The sequence below is a fragment of the Pleurodeles waltl genome, chromosome 3_1 (assembly GCF_031143425.1).
Source record: "Pleurodeles waltl isolate 20211129_DDA chromosome 3_1, aPleWal1.hap1.20221129, whole genome shotgun sequence".
NCBI classification, from domain to species: domain Eukaryota; kingdom Metazoa; phylum Chordata; class Amphibia; order Caudata; family Salamandridae; genus Pleurodeles; species Pleurodeles waltl.
The window spans coordinates 233,693,703-233,709,176 of record NC_090440.1 but is presented as its reverse complement, the minus strand read 5'-3'; the positions used below and the strand labels follow the sequence as shown (position 1 = coordinate 233,709,176).

Below are 15,474 nucleotides of genomic sequence, written 5' to 3'. Positions count from 1 at the left end.
GACAGGGTCAATAAGAAGAAGCAGCTTGCAGTCGTTTGGATCTGATGATCAAACGCTATATCAGTGGTGCGACACAATTATTAAACGTACTTTGAACGGTGAGCAAGTTTTCTCTTCCATAGTCTCCAAGGGAGAGGGATGCACCTTTGCACAGCTGCTACCTTTGTGAATGGTCACATACTTTCATGTGCGTTTGTCTCTATGCAACACAATATAAAATGTTTGAAAATAAAATACAAAATTGTATGAAAGGCACCATTAGGAAAAATAGGACTTTTGCCAAAGCCAAGCTGAAAACATAAGCAGAAAGTTCTTATCATATCCTGTCTACAAAAAAGGTATGCAAGAAGAAGGAGGGTAGCTCGGTACTTTTTCTGGCAGGTCAATCAAGGTTAAAGTCCTACCTAATGTAATGGCAGCTAATAGTTTCTAATGAGTGTGACGCACTTCCTCATTAGGTGCCGGGACTGGACACATGTGGAAAAAGGGACATATTTACTTTTATTTTTTATGTGAGAACACCTCTTGAAATACAAACAGGGTAGAGAAGTAAGTGAACCAATTATCTTGTTTTTATTGCAATAACCTCCTCTGCAGAAGTGTATGAGTGCACACAGGAAAGGGGACAAAAAGGGTAGTGGTAATCTTGTATAACTTATACACCTGGCATATAACACATTGTACAAATGTAATCATATAGGACCCTAGGATACAAACATATGTTGACTTTTTCATGTCTGTTACAAAGCATTCTGATAAATGATAGGAAATGTATCAATGTTCACAGACATAAAAATAAAAGCTGCCTCCCACTTACTTGGAGATGTTGATGTGGTTCTCCTTGGGCGTGAAAAATATAACACTGGTCCTGTCGCCAACAGATCCAGCCATGCTCTTGTTGGTCAACCATGGCTGCCGGAAGCGCTCTGCTTTGCTATCAAAGTCCTTAGATTCACACCGCAACTTAAGGCCCCATCTGTCAGTCGGGTTACTTTCCTCCCCAACTACAGCTATGCCCTCATTCCTCTCAACGAACATACTAACAGGACGGTCCTTTGATGTGGGGTGAATGGAGAGATCTTCTCCTTGTCCTACTGTAAGCCCTTTAATGGCCACAGACTGAGATGGAACTGGTACCCCAGCTGGTGCACTGAGGTCCACGAGTTCTTGTGAAGGAATAACAAGCAAAGACAATGGACGCTCTGATGATTTTCTGGACGCTTTGGAGGTAGCAGATATGGGTAAGGTCTCGCCATGGACTTTGTCGTACACCTCATGGCCCTGCTGTTCAAAGGCTTTTCGCTGCCTCTCTAGGATGTCCTTCTCATGCCTTATCTTTTGCATTAGCTCCCGCTCGTTGTATAGCTGAAGTTGTTTCTGCCGCTCCTCTTTCTCTTCATTTAACCGTTGCAGTTTGACAATCACTGGGTCTGTAGAGCCCTTTACCATGCCACTCTCAGCAGGTGTGTGGACAGTAGGCACAACAGAAATGTTATAGTTAGATGTCCGTATAGCCTCTGGCTGAGGGCTACTTTTGTTGTGCAGAACATCTGTACTTTCCTTTTGGTCTAGTTGTGTGCTTTGCGAGTGGTTCTCAGTTAGACCCCGATTTGTTTTGTGACTGTCCTGAGGTGGAATATAGAAAGTGGGTAGACTGCTAGATAGAAGAGGTTCCCGGGGATGAGGCTTGTAGGTGGCAATCACACAACTTTCAAGAGGACTCTCCGGTAATTCACACCCTGAAGGAGTTCTTTGTGGAATAGGAGAGACATTCCAGTGTGTGACTGCAATGGAGTCGGAATGAGCTTGACTACCGGCAAATGAGTTTTCTGCCATGCCTTGAGATAATGTCTTGTTATCAGTAATCATTCCCTCTGTTTTACTTTGACTATCTGTGTAGTGAAAAAGATCCAGACTCCCTTGAGTGCCCTCAATGTCCAATGTTCCCAGTGGAGAAGGCAGATCCTCAACTGTGAGCTCAATGGACGCAGGCCGCTCATCTGATGGTGACAGACCACCCCCAGTGATCCGGACCTTCAGAAGTTCTAAGCTGAACTGGGCCTGTTCCAGCTCTCGCATTCGCCGGCTCTCCCGCTTTGCCCGCACCCCTCTTTTCTGATTAACGTCCTCATAAGACTTGTGTCGCTCTCTCACAGTTACCTCTTGCAACATACAAGGATGTAACATACCAGCATCTCTCTCATGCTGCTGGTATGCTAGGTCCTCAATCCTGTCGTCCAAATGCTCGAGGTGGGCCTCGGGGAAATTATGCAAAACAGGTCCATTTCCCTCCTTCAACAAGGTATCCTTACACTGTAAAATGTCAAGATTGTTACTCGTAACAGCCATATCCATCCCAATTCTATCCTCTTCTTTGATTTGTTGGGTGTCCTCCAGCTCCTTTTCTTTTAATCGCTGTTTCTTCAGTGCACAAAGCCTGAAATAGAAGAGGCATACAAGTCTTTCCATTCAATGAACAAGGTTGAAAGAGTGACATTATGTGCCTAGAGTTCAAAAGATGCACCTTCTTCCTTCTCAGCAACTGCAGAGAAGGTATATGCAAGTGCCAATCTTCAGGTTTTTAAGGATTTGCAAAGGCAAAATCCAACAGTTCTAAGCAAACGGCAAAAGGAGGAACATCTAACAGCACAACCATATTAACCTACTCCAAGATTCTATTCGTAACCTTGTTGGCACAGGAATACCAAACCATTCAGCGTAATATGTCATTTATTCCAACAGCTTTAGTGCCACACATTTCTGTCTCTTGTTACAAATGCTGTTGTTTTATGTAATGCAAATTGATATAACATCTAGCATGCAATATCTAAATGAATAATAGATGGTCCAAGCTTTTCCATTTTCCCTAAACCAAGATGGTTCGACAGAGATGAATTTGTGCCCCATTCGCTGATGGTCAACATACAATACATGGAATAACAATGTACTTTTCTATAGCAATTCATCATGGCTATAATCCTGCTTCAAAACAATCCAATAACGTGCTATCAACGTAAATAAAATCTTTTCCAAAGTGTTCATAGTAATTAGGGCTTAAACAGTCCTTACTTCGGTCACAGGCTATCAGTGCAGCATTATACGTGTATTAGTTTTGTCTAGGGACTCGCACAAGTAGAAAAAAATAAACTGAATGAGCAAATGCAAATGTGGTGCAGGGAAAATGCATTATTATTCTTAAGATGTGAAAGTTGCAGCAGCAAATAATATTCCAAAGATGACATCATTGTCCCTCAAACCCTTTTCAAATTTGATAAACCTTTTATGTTCCTGTAGAAAACCTCATATTCTGTGTTAACCTACACAGTGGTTTCACTCCGACAAAGTCACAGATAGCAGTGTGAGTCTAGGTACAGCTCTGACTATAGGTTAGCTTGCCTGCAAAAACTACAGAAACCGCACTCAACTTTAAAATTTGACAGACCGTTTAATAGCATTCCTTAAGCTTTTGACTTGATGTGTTACCTGCAGCGTGCTGAATACCCTCTGACAGCTGACTGTAACTGGATGATCTTTTTTCTTTGTGTTTTATACAGCGTTTTGGCCCGGTAGCCTCTCCATACAGCCTGCAGGTATGTTGCTGCCCACTGTCTGCGAGCCGCATACTTCCGCCAGCAGTTCTGGATAATGGAGGCAGCTGTCTTCTGGCGGAGGAATTTTTGCCTCATTATAAACCCTCGCCATAGAGACTGGATGAGAACAGCAGCATTATGGCGAACAAGGCCAATTTCATGTTCCAAATCTTGTTTTCTTTGCTTCCAACTGCGCCAGTGTCTCTGAAATAGCAGAAAAAGGTCTATTAAAAATAAGAACGGATTAGGAAGCAAATACCCAACCTTTTCATGACCCAACCTCTATTAACTACTCACACTTCCATTTTCTGACACAAGTATCCAATGTAGAGTGGACCTAGAACTATAGAATAGTGAAGCACTTTATTGAGAATACTTTTTCTTGTAATATAGTACTGAATAATCTTGACTATATTGTGTAGGATCTTGGCAATAGTGGATTAGAGAAACCCGTATGGGTTCCTGATGGGAGCTTCACAAGGAGAAACAACTCTACAAAATCACTATTCTAAATCTTCCACTCGTAGTTAATGTTTTACAGGAGACAAATATAGAAAATGACCTAATCGTTAAAACAAAGAAATCAAAGCAATGTTATAAAACATTAAGACTTGTCGTTGTATGTTACCACTTAAAGATCCATTACATCAATGCTACAACTTTAATAGCTGTTACATCAATAAGACACGTTTTAATTGTGAGTTACAACTACCACAACCCAAATAAATCTACATCAACCACATTTAACTAAAAATAGAATTAACAATTTATATTCAATTATGTTACTCAACTAACATAATCCTAACATCTACTGTAACCCAAGCCATTAATTAAATGCAATTACTAAACTTACCGCAAACTCATGTCTCACCCAAACTCTAAAGTTAGCTCATTTGGTTATACTAATCAACAAAAACGTCAAGTATTAGGATCGAACACTCATGGTAGATGGTTGCTCTTATTGTTAGACACAAGCTCATTTATTTGCAAAAGTGTAATTAAATACTTAAAGTGCTCAGCTTCGACTTGCATAACTGCACAGAGCAAACACAAAATCTAGTGAAATAATAAACAGGGGGTTTTTACTACTAAAAGAAGGGGAAGTTAGATATAACCACTGGGGAGACAAATCTGGAAAGTCTAGAGATTAAAGTAAGAGATCTCAACAATACCACAGTCCAATCCACAGATAAGCAGAGAATAAGAAATAAGTCATTAACACAATCCTCATTTAGCCTTCTTAGTACTCCAAAACTGTTGGCAAGTAAGTGGAAGAGGTTGAAAACTCCCACCAAGCAAATAGAAACAACTAAATAATAGTAATATAAGTAACGGATTTTTTAAAAAATTAGGGTGAAATTGGCCATCATAATGAATAACAAATTAGACTTCAGTGCTTATTTAGAGGTGGATCCAGGAACAAAAGATTTTGTTCCAAAATCTACAACTGCCAGAAATTTTAGATGATAAATGTGAGCTACTTAATGCAGATGGGAATAGAATGGATCATCAAATAAGTTAGGGTGGGTAAGTCACCAGAACCTGTAGCCTTACAAATGTGTTACTCCAATGAATTGTCTCCTAGAAGTGTAAATGAACAAGTTACTTACCTTTGGTAATGCATTATCTGGTAGAGACTCTATCTAGCAGTATCGAACAGTGACACTTTGTACAGTATCTGCAGCTGTACCCGCCTGCCCCTAACCAGTCCCACCCCGTTAGATGCTTATGGCCGCATTGTACTGGAAGGGCCTGCAGGACCGAATGAGCAAAATGGCCATCCCGATGGACCTAGCTGTCAAGGTAGTAGTGAGCCCCCTTGCCGACATCGTACGCAAACACAACATCAACATCACCTCCTACGCCGACGACACTCAGCTGATACTTTCCCTCACCAAGGACCCCACCAGCGCCAAGACCAACCTGCAAGATGGAATGAAAGACGTCGCAGAATGGATGAAACTCAGCCGTCTGAAACTGAACTCAGACAAAACGGAAGTCCTCATCCTCGGAAACACCCCGTCTGCCTGGGACAACTCCTGGTGGCCCACGGCCCTTAGCACCGCACCAACCCCCTCAGACCACGCACGCAACCTCGGATTCATCCTGGACCCACTTCTCACCATGACCAAACAAGTCAACGCCGTATCATCCTCCTGCTTCCTCATCCTCCGCATGCTCCGAAAGATCTTTCGCTGGATCCCCGCCGACACCAGAAAGACCATGACCCACTCCCTCGTCACGAGCCGCCTGGACTACAGCAACACCCTATACGCAGGAACCACCGCCAAACTCCAGAATCGCCAGCAGCAAATTCAAAACGCCTCCGCCCGCCTCGTCCTCGACATACCCCGCAACAGCCACATCTCCGCCCACCTGAGACACCTGCACTGGCTTCCCGTCAACAAAAGGATCACCTTCCGGCTCCTCACCCATGCACACAAAGCCCTCCACAACAAGGGACCCGAATACCTCAACCGTCACCTCAGTTTCTACACGCCCACCCGTCAACTTCGCTCCGCCAACCTCGCACTCGCCGCCGTCCCTCGCATCCCCCGCACCATGGCAGGTGGGAAATCCTTCTCCTACCAGGCGGCCAAGACATGGAATTCCCTCCCCACCAACCTCAGGACCACCCAGGACCACCTCGCATTCCAGAGGCAACTCAAGACCTGGCTCTTCGAGCAGCAGTAACCCCTTCACCCTACCGCCTTGAGACCCTCACGGGTGAGTAGCACGCTTTATAAATGTTTTTGATTTTTAGTGCTTTGTGAACATGTTTACTGATGATCACATTGCAGCTTGTCAGAAGTCAAACACAGCCACTCTGCATGCCAGCGCAATGGTAGCAGACTTGGCTCTGGTGGACTGGGCCAACAACCTCTCTTGAGGCTGCTTTTTGACTAGTTGTATGACAATACAATGCATGCTTTTACTATGCATGCCTTTTCCACACAGCCTTTACCATGCAGAATCCTTTACCACCCATGCCATAACTTTATATGGCATGTATTATAAGGTAAAATGGTACTTACACTGTAAGCATCTGTTTGTGGCATGTGGTGTTGTAGATTCACATACGGTATGCTGTGCATACTCCTGCCATCTAGTGCTCGGCTTGGATGTGTGTAACTTGTTTTTCTTAGCAGAAATATTTGAGTCACAAGGTATTGTGACTTCACCTATTAGTGATAAACCCAAGGGGTTGACTTCATTGTTAAGATTGTTGTTCTGCACTGCAGGCGAGGAAGGAAAGGAGCACAGAGGTACAAAAAAGTTTTTTCACAACAGTAAAAACAAGATAGAAAAAAGCACCTGCAACAACTTTAGGCTTTCAGGAAGGAGGGTGGGTGAATGCCACAAACATATGCTTACAGGGTTAGTAACATTTTCTGTTTGTGGTATGTGTAGATGTAGATACACATCCTCTTCTTAGACTGTAAAGAGGTTCTCCCCTAAGTGGTGGCAAACCGGATGTTGTTGCAGAAGAATGGAAAAGTGCAGAGAGTACAAGCTGGCCCAAGTTGTTTGTGGCGTGGTAACACGTCCCACACAGTAATGCTTAGTGAAAAGGTGTGGAGTAGACTATGTAGCTGCTTTCCATTAGTCAGCTATAGTGGAATTACTGAAAAAGCCTTAGAGGTTTGTTTCTTACGGGGAGAGTCGGGTCTGGGAGGGACAGGCAAATGTAATTTGACTTTGGCATAACAGGTTTGAATACGTGACTATCCAGCGTGCCTTACCGGCTTTGAAGAAAGCCAGACTTTGTGTGGCTATGAAAAAGAAACAAAAAAGCTGTTGTGTCTTGCTGTGTCTACGTAGTACAAGAGAGCCCTTTGACATCAAGTGTATGAAGAGACATCTCTGTTACTGAGTCTGGAAAAGGGAAGAACACTGAAAGTTCTATATCCTGGTTAAAGTGGAAAGAGTCGACCACCCATGGGAGAAATTTAGGGTTAGTACTGAGGAGTACACTATCACCGTGGACCTGGAAAAAAAGGCTCTTACAGGGTTAAAGCCTAAAGCTCACTCGCACATCTGAGGGAAGTGATGACCACCAGGAAGGTTTTCTTCCAGGAAAGAAACTGTAAGGGACAAGAGTGATGTGGCTCGAATGGGGGACCCATGCGTCTTGTAAGGACAACAATAAGGTTCCACACCAAGCCCGGTGGAACCCAAGGTGGGATGACTCGCCTGAGTCCCTCCATGAAAGCCTTAAAGCCTGGGACCCTGAGGAGTGAGGCGTGTTCCCTGTTTTGAAGGTAGGTGGCCACTTAAGACACGTGGAGGCTGATGGAAGTGTATGTGAGGTCTGAGGTCTGCAGACAAAGCAGATAGCACACAATGTCCGGATGGCTGCATGAAAAGTGTCACTCCATCTGGGAGTCAGCAGTGTATAAACCTTTTCCATTTTGCATCATAACAGGCGGGGTGGTAGGACTGCTTGCCTCTTTGAGGATGGCTATGGACTCTGGAGGAAGGTTAAAGTAACCAAACTCTAAGACCTAAGTAGCCAAATTGCAAGATTGATCTGCCTGGGGTTCAGGTGCCTGGCAGTCCTGTTGCTCTGGGTGAGGTGGTCCAGCTGATTGGCCAATCTCTTGTGTAGGACCATAGACAGGTCAAGTGGGTGGTGAACCAGGGCTGCCTGTGACATGTGGGAGTTACCCGGTTGAAGGTCAGGGACAACTGCCACAGCCTCCGCACTACAAACGGAAGAAGTGGGAGAGGAAAAGTTTGGACAAATATCGCTGACCAGTTGATCAACAGTGCATTGCCTAGGGACTGTGGGTTTGGGTACCTGGAGGCGAGGTTTGGGCTTTTTGTGTTTTGGCAGTGGCAAAGAGATCTGCACTGGGAAACCACCAACAACAGAAGTACAGGAATAGGGCTTGCAAGTGGTGTTTCCACTCTTAGACTTGTTGTTGCATCCTGATGAGCAAGTCTGTAAAGTCGGTGTCCACTTCCAGAAGGTACTCCACTAGTAGATGAACTCTGATGAAGTGCCCACCACCAAATATGCTGAGCCAGCATTGACAAGTGTAGTGAGTGTTTCCCGCCTTGTTTCTGGAAATGGTATATTGCGGTCATACTGTTAGTGCGAATGAGGAGTGCAAATGTGACAGAGAGCCTTCAGAGCTAGCTCAATGGCCAAAAGCTCGAGGTACTTGATGTGGAAACCCTGTTGGTGTAGACCCTGTTGGAGGGGTCCCCACAGACCTTGGACAGTGAGCTCATTCAAGTGTGCCCCCACAGGAGGGGGAAGCGTCTGTCATAAAGGTCACCTTTGGAGCTCTGTCAAGAGAAGGCTGTCCCTGCAACAGGCTGCTGGTGTTCCTCCAGAGCCGAGATCGATTAGCGTGGCCCCCGAGCAACACTAGATCCTCCCAGTGAATCTCCGCTTGTGAGCACTATGCTGCAATGCACTCCTGCAACGGACGCATATGTAAACTGGCATGAGGGACTATGGCAATGTAAGAGTCCATTGTGCCAGGGAGGAGCATAACTGTTCTGAATATTACCTGAGCAGATGGTGTCTGCAAAGCTACCATGGTCTTTGCAGTATCTGTGTTCTTTTTTATTTTCTTCAGCATGTGGTCAACCTGAGGTCCGAAAAGGGGCTTCCTATAGAAAGTCTAGGCAAAAAAAAAAAATATATATATATATATATATATCTGTGAACAAGGCTACGGCTGAAACGCGTTGGGAAGAATAATCTGTGGATAGTAAAAGCTTCAATTTCACTGGAAGTGTCCTGACCTTTCTTGTTACTACAAGAATCTGTCTTGTTATATTTATGGTGTTTCCCGAAACCATGGTCGGACCGCCACTTTTTGTTACTTACCCAGTAGACATGTTTCTGGCATGTGCTGCAGATTCACATGCTTTGCATAAGTCCGCCATCTAATGTTGTTACAAGTTGTTTTTCTTCTAAGAAGGTTTTCGAGTCACGAGCTCGAGTGACTCCTCCTCTCGGTGATAATGCGCATGGGTATCGAGTCCTTTGTTAGATTTTTTTTCCCACAGGAGAGTGAAGAGTGTAGAAATATATATGTGTACACACACGTATATATATATATATATATATATATATATATATATATATATATAAATATGGAAAATGTCACTTACCCAGTGTACATCTGTTCGTGGCATTAGTTGCTGCAGATTCACATGCTGTGCACATCCCGCCATCTGGTGTTGGGCTCGGAGTGTTACAAGTTGTTTTTCTTCGAAGAAGTCTTTTCGAGTCACGAGACCGAGGGACTCCTCCCATTTCGGCTCCATTGCGCATGGGCGTCGACTCCATCTTAGATTGTTTTCCCCCGCAGAGGGTGAGGTAGGAGTTATGTATGCTAGTAATAGTGCCCATGCAATGGAGTAATGTACATAATGTAGTTTAAAGTAATATATTTTCAAATTTACAATTTTACAAATTTACAAATGTTCAAGATCAACTTCTTAACGGCTACAGGCTTCCGGGGAGGCGGGTGGGCGCATGTGAATCTGCAGCAACTAATGCTACGAACAGATGTACACTGGGTAAGTGACATTTTCCGTTCGATGGCATGTGTAGCTGCAGATACACATGCTGTGCATAGACTAGTAAGCAGTTATCTCCCCAAAAGCGGTGGTTCAGCCTGTAGGAGTTGAAGTTGTTTGAAACAATGTTCGTAGTACTGCTTGACCTACTGTGGCTTGTTGTGCCGTTAACACATCTACACAGTAGTGTTTGGTAAATGTATGAGGCGTAGACCATGTAGCTGCTTTACATATTTCGGTCATTGGAATGTTTCCTAGAAAGGCCATGGTAGCACCTTTCTTTCTGGTTGAGTGTGCCTTTGGTGTAATAGGCAGTTCTCTCTTTGCTTTAAGATAGCAGGTTTGAATACACTTAACTATCCATCTAGCAATGCCTTGTTTAGAAATTGGATTACCTGTATGAGGTTTTTGGAAAGCAACAAATAATTGTTTTGTTTTTCGAATTAGTTTTGTTCTGTCAATGTAGTACATTAACGCTCTTTTGATGTCTAATGTATGTAGTGCTCTTTGAGCTACAGAGTCTGGCTGTGGGAAGAACACTGGTAATTCTACTGTTTGATTCAAGTGGAACGGTGATATAACTTTTGGTAAAAATTTTGGATTTGTCTGTAGAACTACTTTATGCTTGTGTATTTGAATAAATGGTTCTTGTATGGTAAATGCTTGAATTTCACTCACTCTTCTTAGAGATGTGATGGCAATTAAAAATGCAACTTTCCATGTTAAGTATTGCATTTCACAAGAGTGCATGGGCTCAAAAGGTGGACCCATGAGTCATGTTAAAACAATGTTGAGGTTCCATGAAGGAACTGGTGGTGTTCTTGGTGGTATAATTCTCTTTAGTCCTTCCATAAACGCCTTTATGACTGTTATCCTAAATAGTGAGGTTGAGTGCGTAATCTGCAGGTAAGCTGAAATTGCGGTAAGATGTATCTTTATGGAAGAGAAAGCTAGCTTTGACTTTTGCAAATGTAGTAAGTAACTTACGATGTGTTTGGCAGATGCGTGTAAGGGTTGAATTTGATTATTATGGCAGTAATAAACAAATCTTTTCCACTTATTTGCATAGCAATGTCTAGTGGTCGGTTTTCTAGCTTGTTTTATGACCTCCATACATTCCTGTGTAAAGTCTAAGTGTCCGAATTCTAGGACTTCAGGAGCCAAATTGCTAGATTCAGTGATGCTGGATTTGGATGTCTGATCTGTTGTTTGTGTTTTGTTAACAGATCTGGTCTGTTTGGTAGTTTGACATGAGGCACTACAGAGAGGTCTAGTAGTGTTGTGTACCAAGGTTGTCTTGCCCATGTTGGCGCTATCAGTATGAGTTTGAGTTTGTTTTGACTCAATTTGTTTACCAGATATGGAAGGAGTGGGAGAGGGGGAAAAGCGTAAGCAAATATCCCTGACCAGCTCATCCATAACGCATTGCCCTGAGACTGATCTTGTAGGTACCTGGATGCGAAGTTTTGGCATTTTGCGTTTTCCTTTGTTGCAAATAGATCTATTTGTGGTGTTCTCCAATTCTGGAAGTATTTGTTTAGTATTTGGGGGTGAATCTCCCATTCGTGGATCTGTTGGTGATCCCGAGAGAGATTGTCTGCTAACTGGTTCTGAATTCCTGGAATAAATTGTGCTATTAGGTGAATGTGGTTGTGAATCGCCCAATGCCATATTTTTTGTGCCAGGAGACACAACTGTGTTGAGTGTGTCCCTCCCTGTTTGTTTAGGTAATACATCGTTGTCATGTTGTCTGTTTTGACAAGAATGTGTTTGTGGGTTATTATGGGTTGAAACGCTTTTAGCGCTAGAAATACTGCCAATAGTTCTAAGTGATTTATGTGAAACTGTTTTTGATGAGTGTTCCATTGTCCTTGGATGCTGTGTTGATTGAGGTGTGCTCCCCACCCTATCATGGAGGCATCTGTTGTTATTACATATTGTGGCACTGGGTCTTGGAAAGGCCGCCCTTGGTTTAAATTTATACTGTTCCACCATTGAAGCGAGGTGTATGTTTGACGGTCTATCAACACCAGATCTAGAAGTTGACCCTGTGCTTGTGACCATTGTGATGCTAGGCACTGTTGTAAGGGCCGCATGTGCAACCTTGCGTTCGGGACAATGGCTATGCATGAGGACATCATGACTAGTAGTTTCATCACCATTTTGACTTGTATCTTTTGTTTTGGATACATGGTCTTTATTACATTGTGAAATGCTTGAACCCTTTGTGGGCTTGGAGTGGCAATCCCTTTTGCTGTGTTGATTGTCGCCCCGTGGTATTGCTGTGTTTGACACGGCAGAAGGTGTGACTTTGTGTAGTTGATTGAGAAACCTAGATTGTAGAGGATTTCTAGGACGTACCTCGTGTGTTGTGAACACCGTTTTAGCGTGTTGGTTTTGATTAACCAATCGTCTAGGTACGGGAACACATGTATTTGCTGCCTTCTGATATGTGCAGCTACTACTGCTAGGCATTTTGTAAAAACTCTTAGCGCAGTTGTTATTCCGAATGGCAATACCTTGAACTGGTAATGTACCCCTTGGAATACAAACCTTAGGTACTTTCTGTGTGAAGGATGTATCGGTATATGGAAATATGCATCCTTTAGGTCGAGTGTTGTCATGTAGTCTTGTTTTTTGAGCAGTGGGATTACGTCCTGTAATGTCACCATGTGAAAGTGATCTGATTTGATGTATGTATTTAATGTTCTGAGATCTAGTATAGGTCTCAGACTCTTGTCTTTTTTGGGTATGAGAAAGTACAGAGAGTAAACTCCTGTCCCTTTCTGTTGGTTTGGTACTAATTCTATTGCTTCTTTTTGTAGCAATGCCTGAACTTCTAGTCCTAGAAGATCTATATGTTGTTTTGACATATTGTGTGTTTTCGGTGGGACGTTTGGAGGGAATTTGAGAAATTCTATGCAATAGCCATGCTGGATAATTGCTAGAACCCAAGTGTCTGTTGTTATTTCCTCCCAATGTTTGTAAAATTTGGTTAGTCTCCCCCCCACAGATGTTATGTGTTGGGGATGTGTGACTTGGAAGTCACTGCTTGTTTTGAGGAGTTTTGGGACTTTGGAACTTTCCTCTATTCTTTTGGAATTGTCCCCCTTTATATTGTCCCCGAAAACTTCCCCGCTGATACTGGCTCTGGTAAGTGGGTCTTGTTTGTGAGGTTGTGGGTTCTGTGCTTTGTCCTCGAAACCCCCCTCTAAACTGTGTTTTTCGAAATGTGCCTCTGCCCTGTGGGGAGTAGAGTGCGCCCATGGCTTTGGCCGTGTCAGTGTCTTTTTTAAGTTTTTCGATCGCAGTGTCCACCTCCGGCCCAAACAACTACTGTCCGTTGAATGGCATATTCAGCACAGCTTGCTGTATTTCTGGTTTAAATCCTGATGTACGCAGCCATGCATGTCTCCTTATTGTTACTGCTGTGTTGACAGTTCTTGCAGCAGTGTCTGCAGCATCCATTGCTGACCGTATCTGATTGTTGGAGATACTCTGTCCTTCTTCTACTACTTGCTGCGCTCTCTTTTGGAACTCCTTGGGCAAATGTTCTATAAAGTGTTGCATTTCGTTCCAATGGGCCCTATCGTATCTGGCCAACAAAGCCTGTGAATTGGCAATACGCCACTGGTTTGCTGCCTGTGCCGCCACCCTCTTGCCTGCTGCGTCGAATTTTCTACTTTCTTTATCTGGAGGTGGTCCATCTCCTGAAGTGTGTGAGTTCGCTCTTTTGCGCGCTGCCCCTACTACAACTGAGTCCGGTGTTAGCTGTTGTGTGATGTACACGGGGTCTGTTGGTGGCGGTTTATATTTTTTCTCCACTCTTGGAGTAATGGCCCTTCCTTTTACAGGCTCTTCAAACACTTGTTTGGAGTGTTTTAGTATTCTGGGTAGCATAGGAAGACTTTGATACTGGCTGTGTGTGGACGACAGTGTGTTAAAAAGAAAGTCGTCTTCAATGGGCTCAGCATGCAGGCTGACATTATGAAATGCCGCTGCTCTCAACACCACCTGTGCGTAGGCTGTACTATCCTCTGGTGGCGACGGTCTAGCTGGATAACATTCAGGACTATTATCTGACACTGGTGCGTCATAAAGGTCCCATGCGTCAGGGTCATCTTGACTCATTCCTGTATGAGTTGGGGATTGCATCATTGGTGGAGTGGCTACCGGTGATGGTTGCGGAGAGCATTGTGGAGATGGTGGAAGGGTTACTTGTTTAGCCACCTTTGCCTGTGGCTGCTTGTCTTTTTCCTGAAAGGCAAGTTTGTGTTTCATTTTAATCGGAGGGAGAGTACTGATTTTCCCTGTTTCTTTTTGGATATGGAGCCTTCTTTGTGTAAAGTCTGGCTCTATTGTTTCCAATTCCTGTCCAAATCTATGTGTCTTCATTTGTGTGGACAGTCCTTGTTCCTCAGTGTAGGAACTTGTTTTCGGTTCCGAGGCCGGATGTTTCGGTATCGAAACCTTTTCGGCTGCTTTTTTCGGTTCCGACGAAACCTTCTTTACTTTGGGCGTCGTGGTCTCTCGGTGCCGCTATCTCGGTGCCGAACCTGCTCGGAGCCACTATCTCGAGCCCGAGATTGCTGTGTGGCGGTATCTCGACCGGAGTCGGATGACTTCGCCCCCAGCGTGCCCTTTTTCGGTGCCGATTTTTCGCGTAAAGCCATGGCCTGTTGGCGGTGGCGTCCCTTGGGCTTTAGTGGTTTTTTCGTGAGTTTTGTGTTTCGACGTCTTACTCACGGTTTTCGGCGTTTCTTCGGGATCGATCTCATCCGAGTCTGATTCCTGGATGAAGAATGTTTCTTCCTCCTCCTCGAAACGCTCTTGTCCTGTCGGCGCCGACGCCATTTGCAGTCTCCTTGCTCTTCGGTCTCTTAGTGTCTTCCTGGACCGAAAAGCTCGACAGGCTTCACAAGTATCTTCCTTGTGTTCCGGCGACAAACACAAGTTACAGACCAGATGCTGATCTGTATATGGATACTTGTTATGGCATTTTGGGCAGAAGCGGAATGGGGTCCGTTCCATCAGCCTTGAAGAGACACGTGGCCGGGCCGACCAGGCCCCGACGGGGGATCGAACAAAAAACCCCAAAGGGCCACCGGAGCTCTTCCAAAGTCGGTGTCGATCTGTTGTAACTAACCCGATACCGAACGCAAACAATACCGACGATTTTTCCGAGATTCTAACTAACTTTCCGACCCGAAACACGGAGCGAAAAGGAACACGTCCGAACCCGATGGCGGAAAAAAAACAATCTAAGATGGAGTCGACGCCCATGCGCAATGGAGCCGAAATGGGAGGAGTCTCTCGGTCTCGTGACTCGAAAAGACTTCTT

The 15,474-nt window shown here is 44.2% G+C and overlaps 1 protein-coding gene across 7 annotated transcripts in view; it reads right to left on the bottom strand.

The window, feature by feature from the left end:
- Nucleotides 1–15,474, bottom strand: part of MYO9A (myosin IXA) — a 1,132,274-nt gene that overhangs the window by 285,970 nt on the left and 830,830 nt on the right. For all 7 annotated transcript variants that reach the window (XM_069222286.1, XM_069222289.1, XM_069222284.1 and 4 more), the window contains 2 exons: nucleotides 3,484–3,794; nucleotides 818–2,437 (listed from right to left, as the gene is read on the bottom strand). In XM_069222286.1, the coding sequence (XP_069078387.1) occupies nucleotides 818–2,437; nucleotides 3,484–3,794 (1,931 nt within the window). The remainder of the gene's footprint in view (nucleotides 1–817; nucleotides 2,438–3,483; nucleotides 3,795–15,474) is intronic.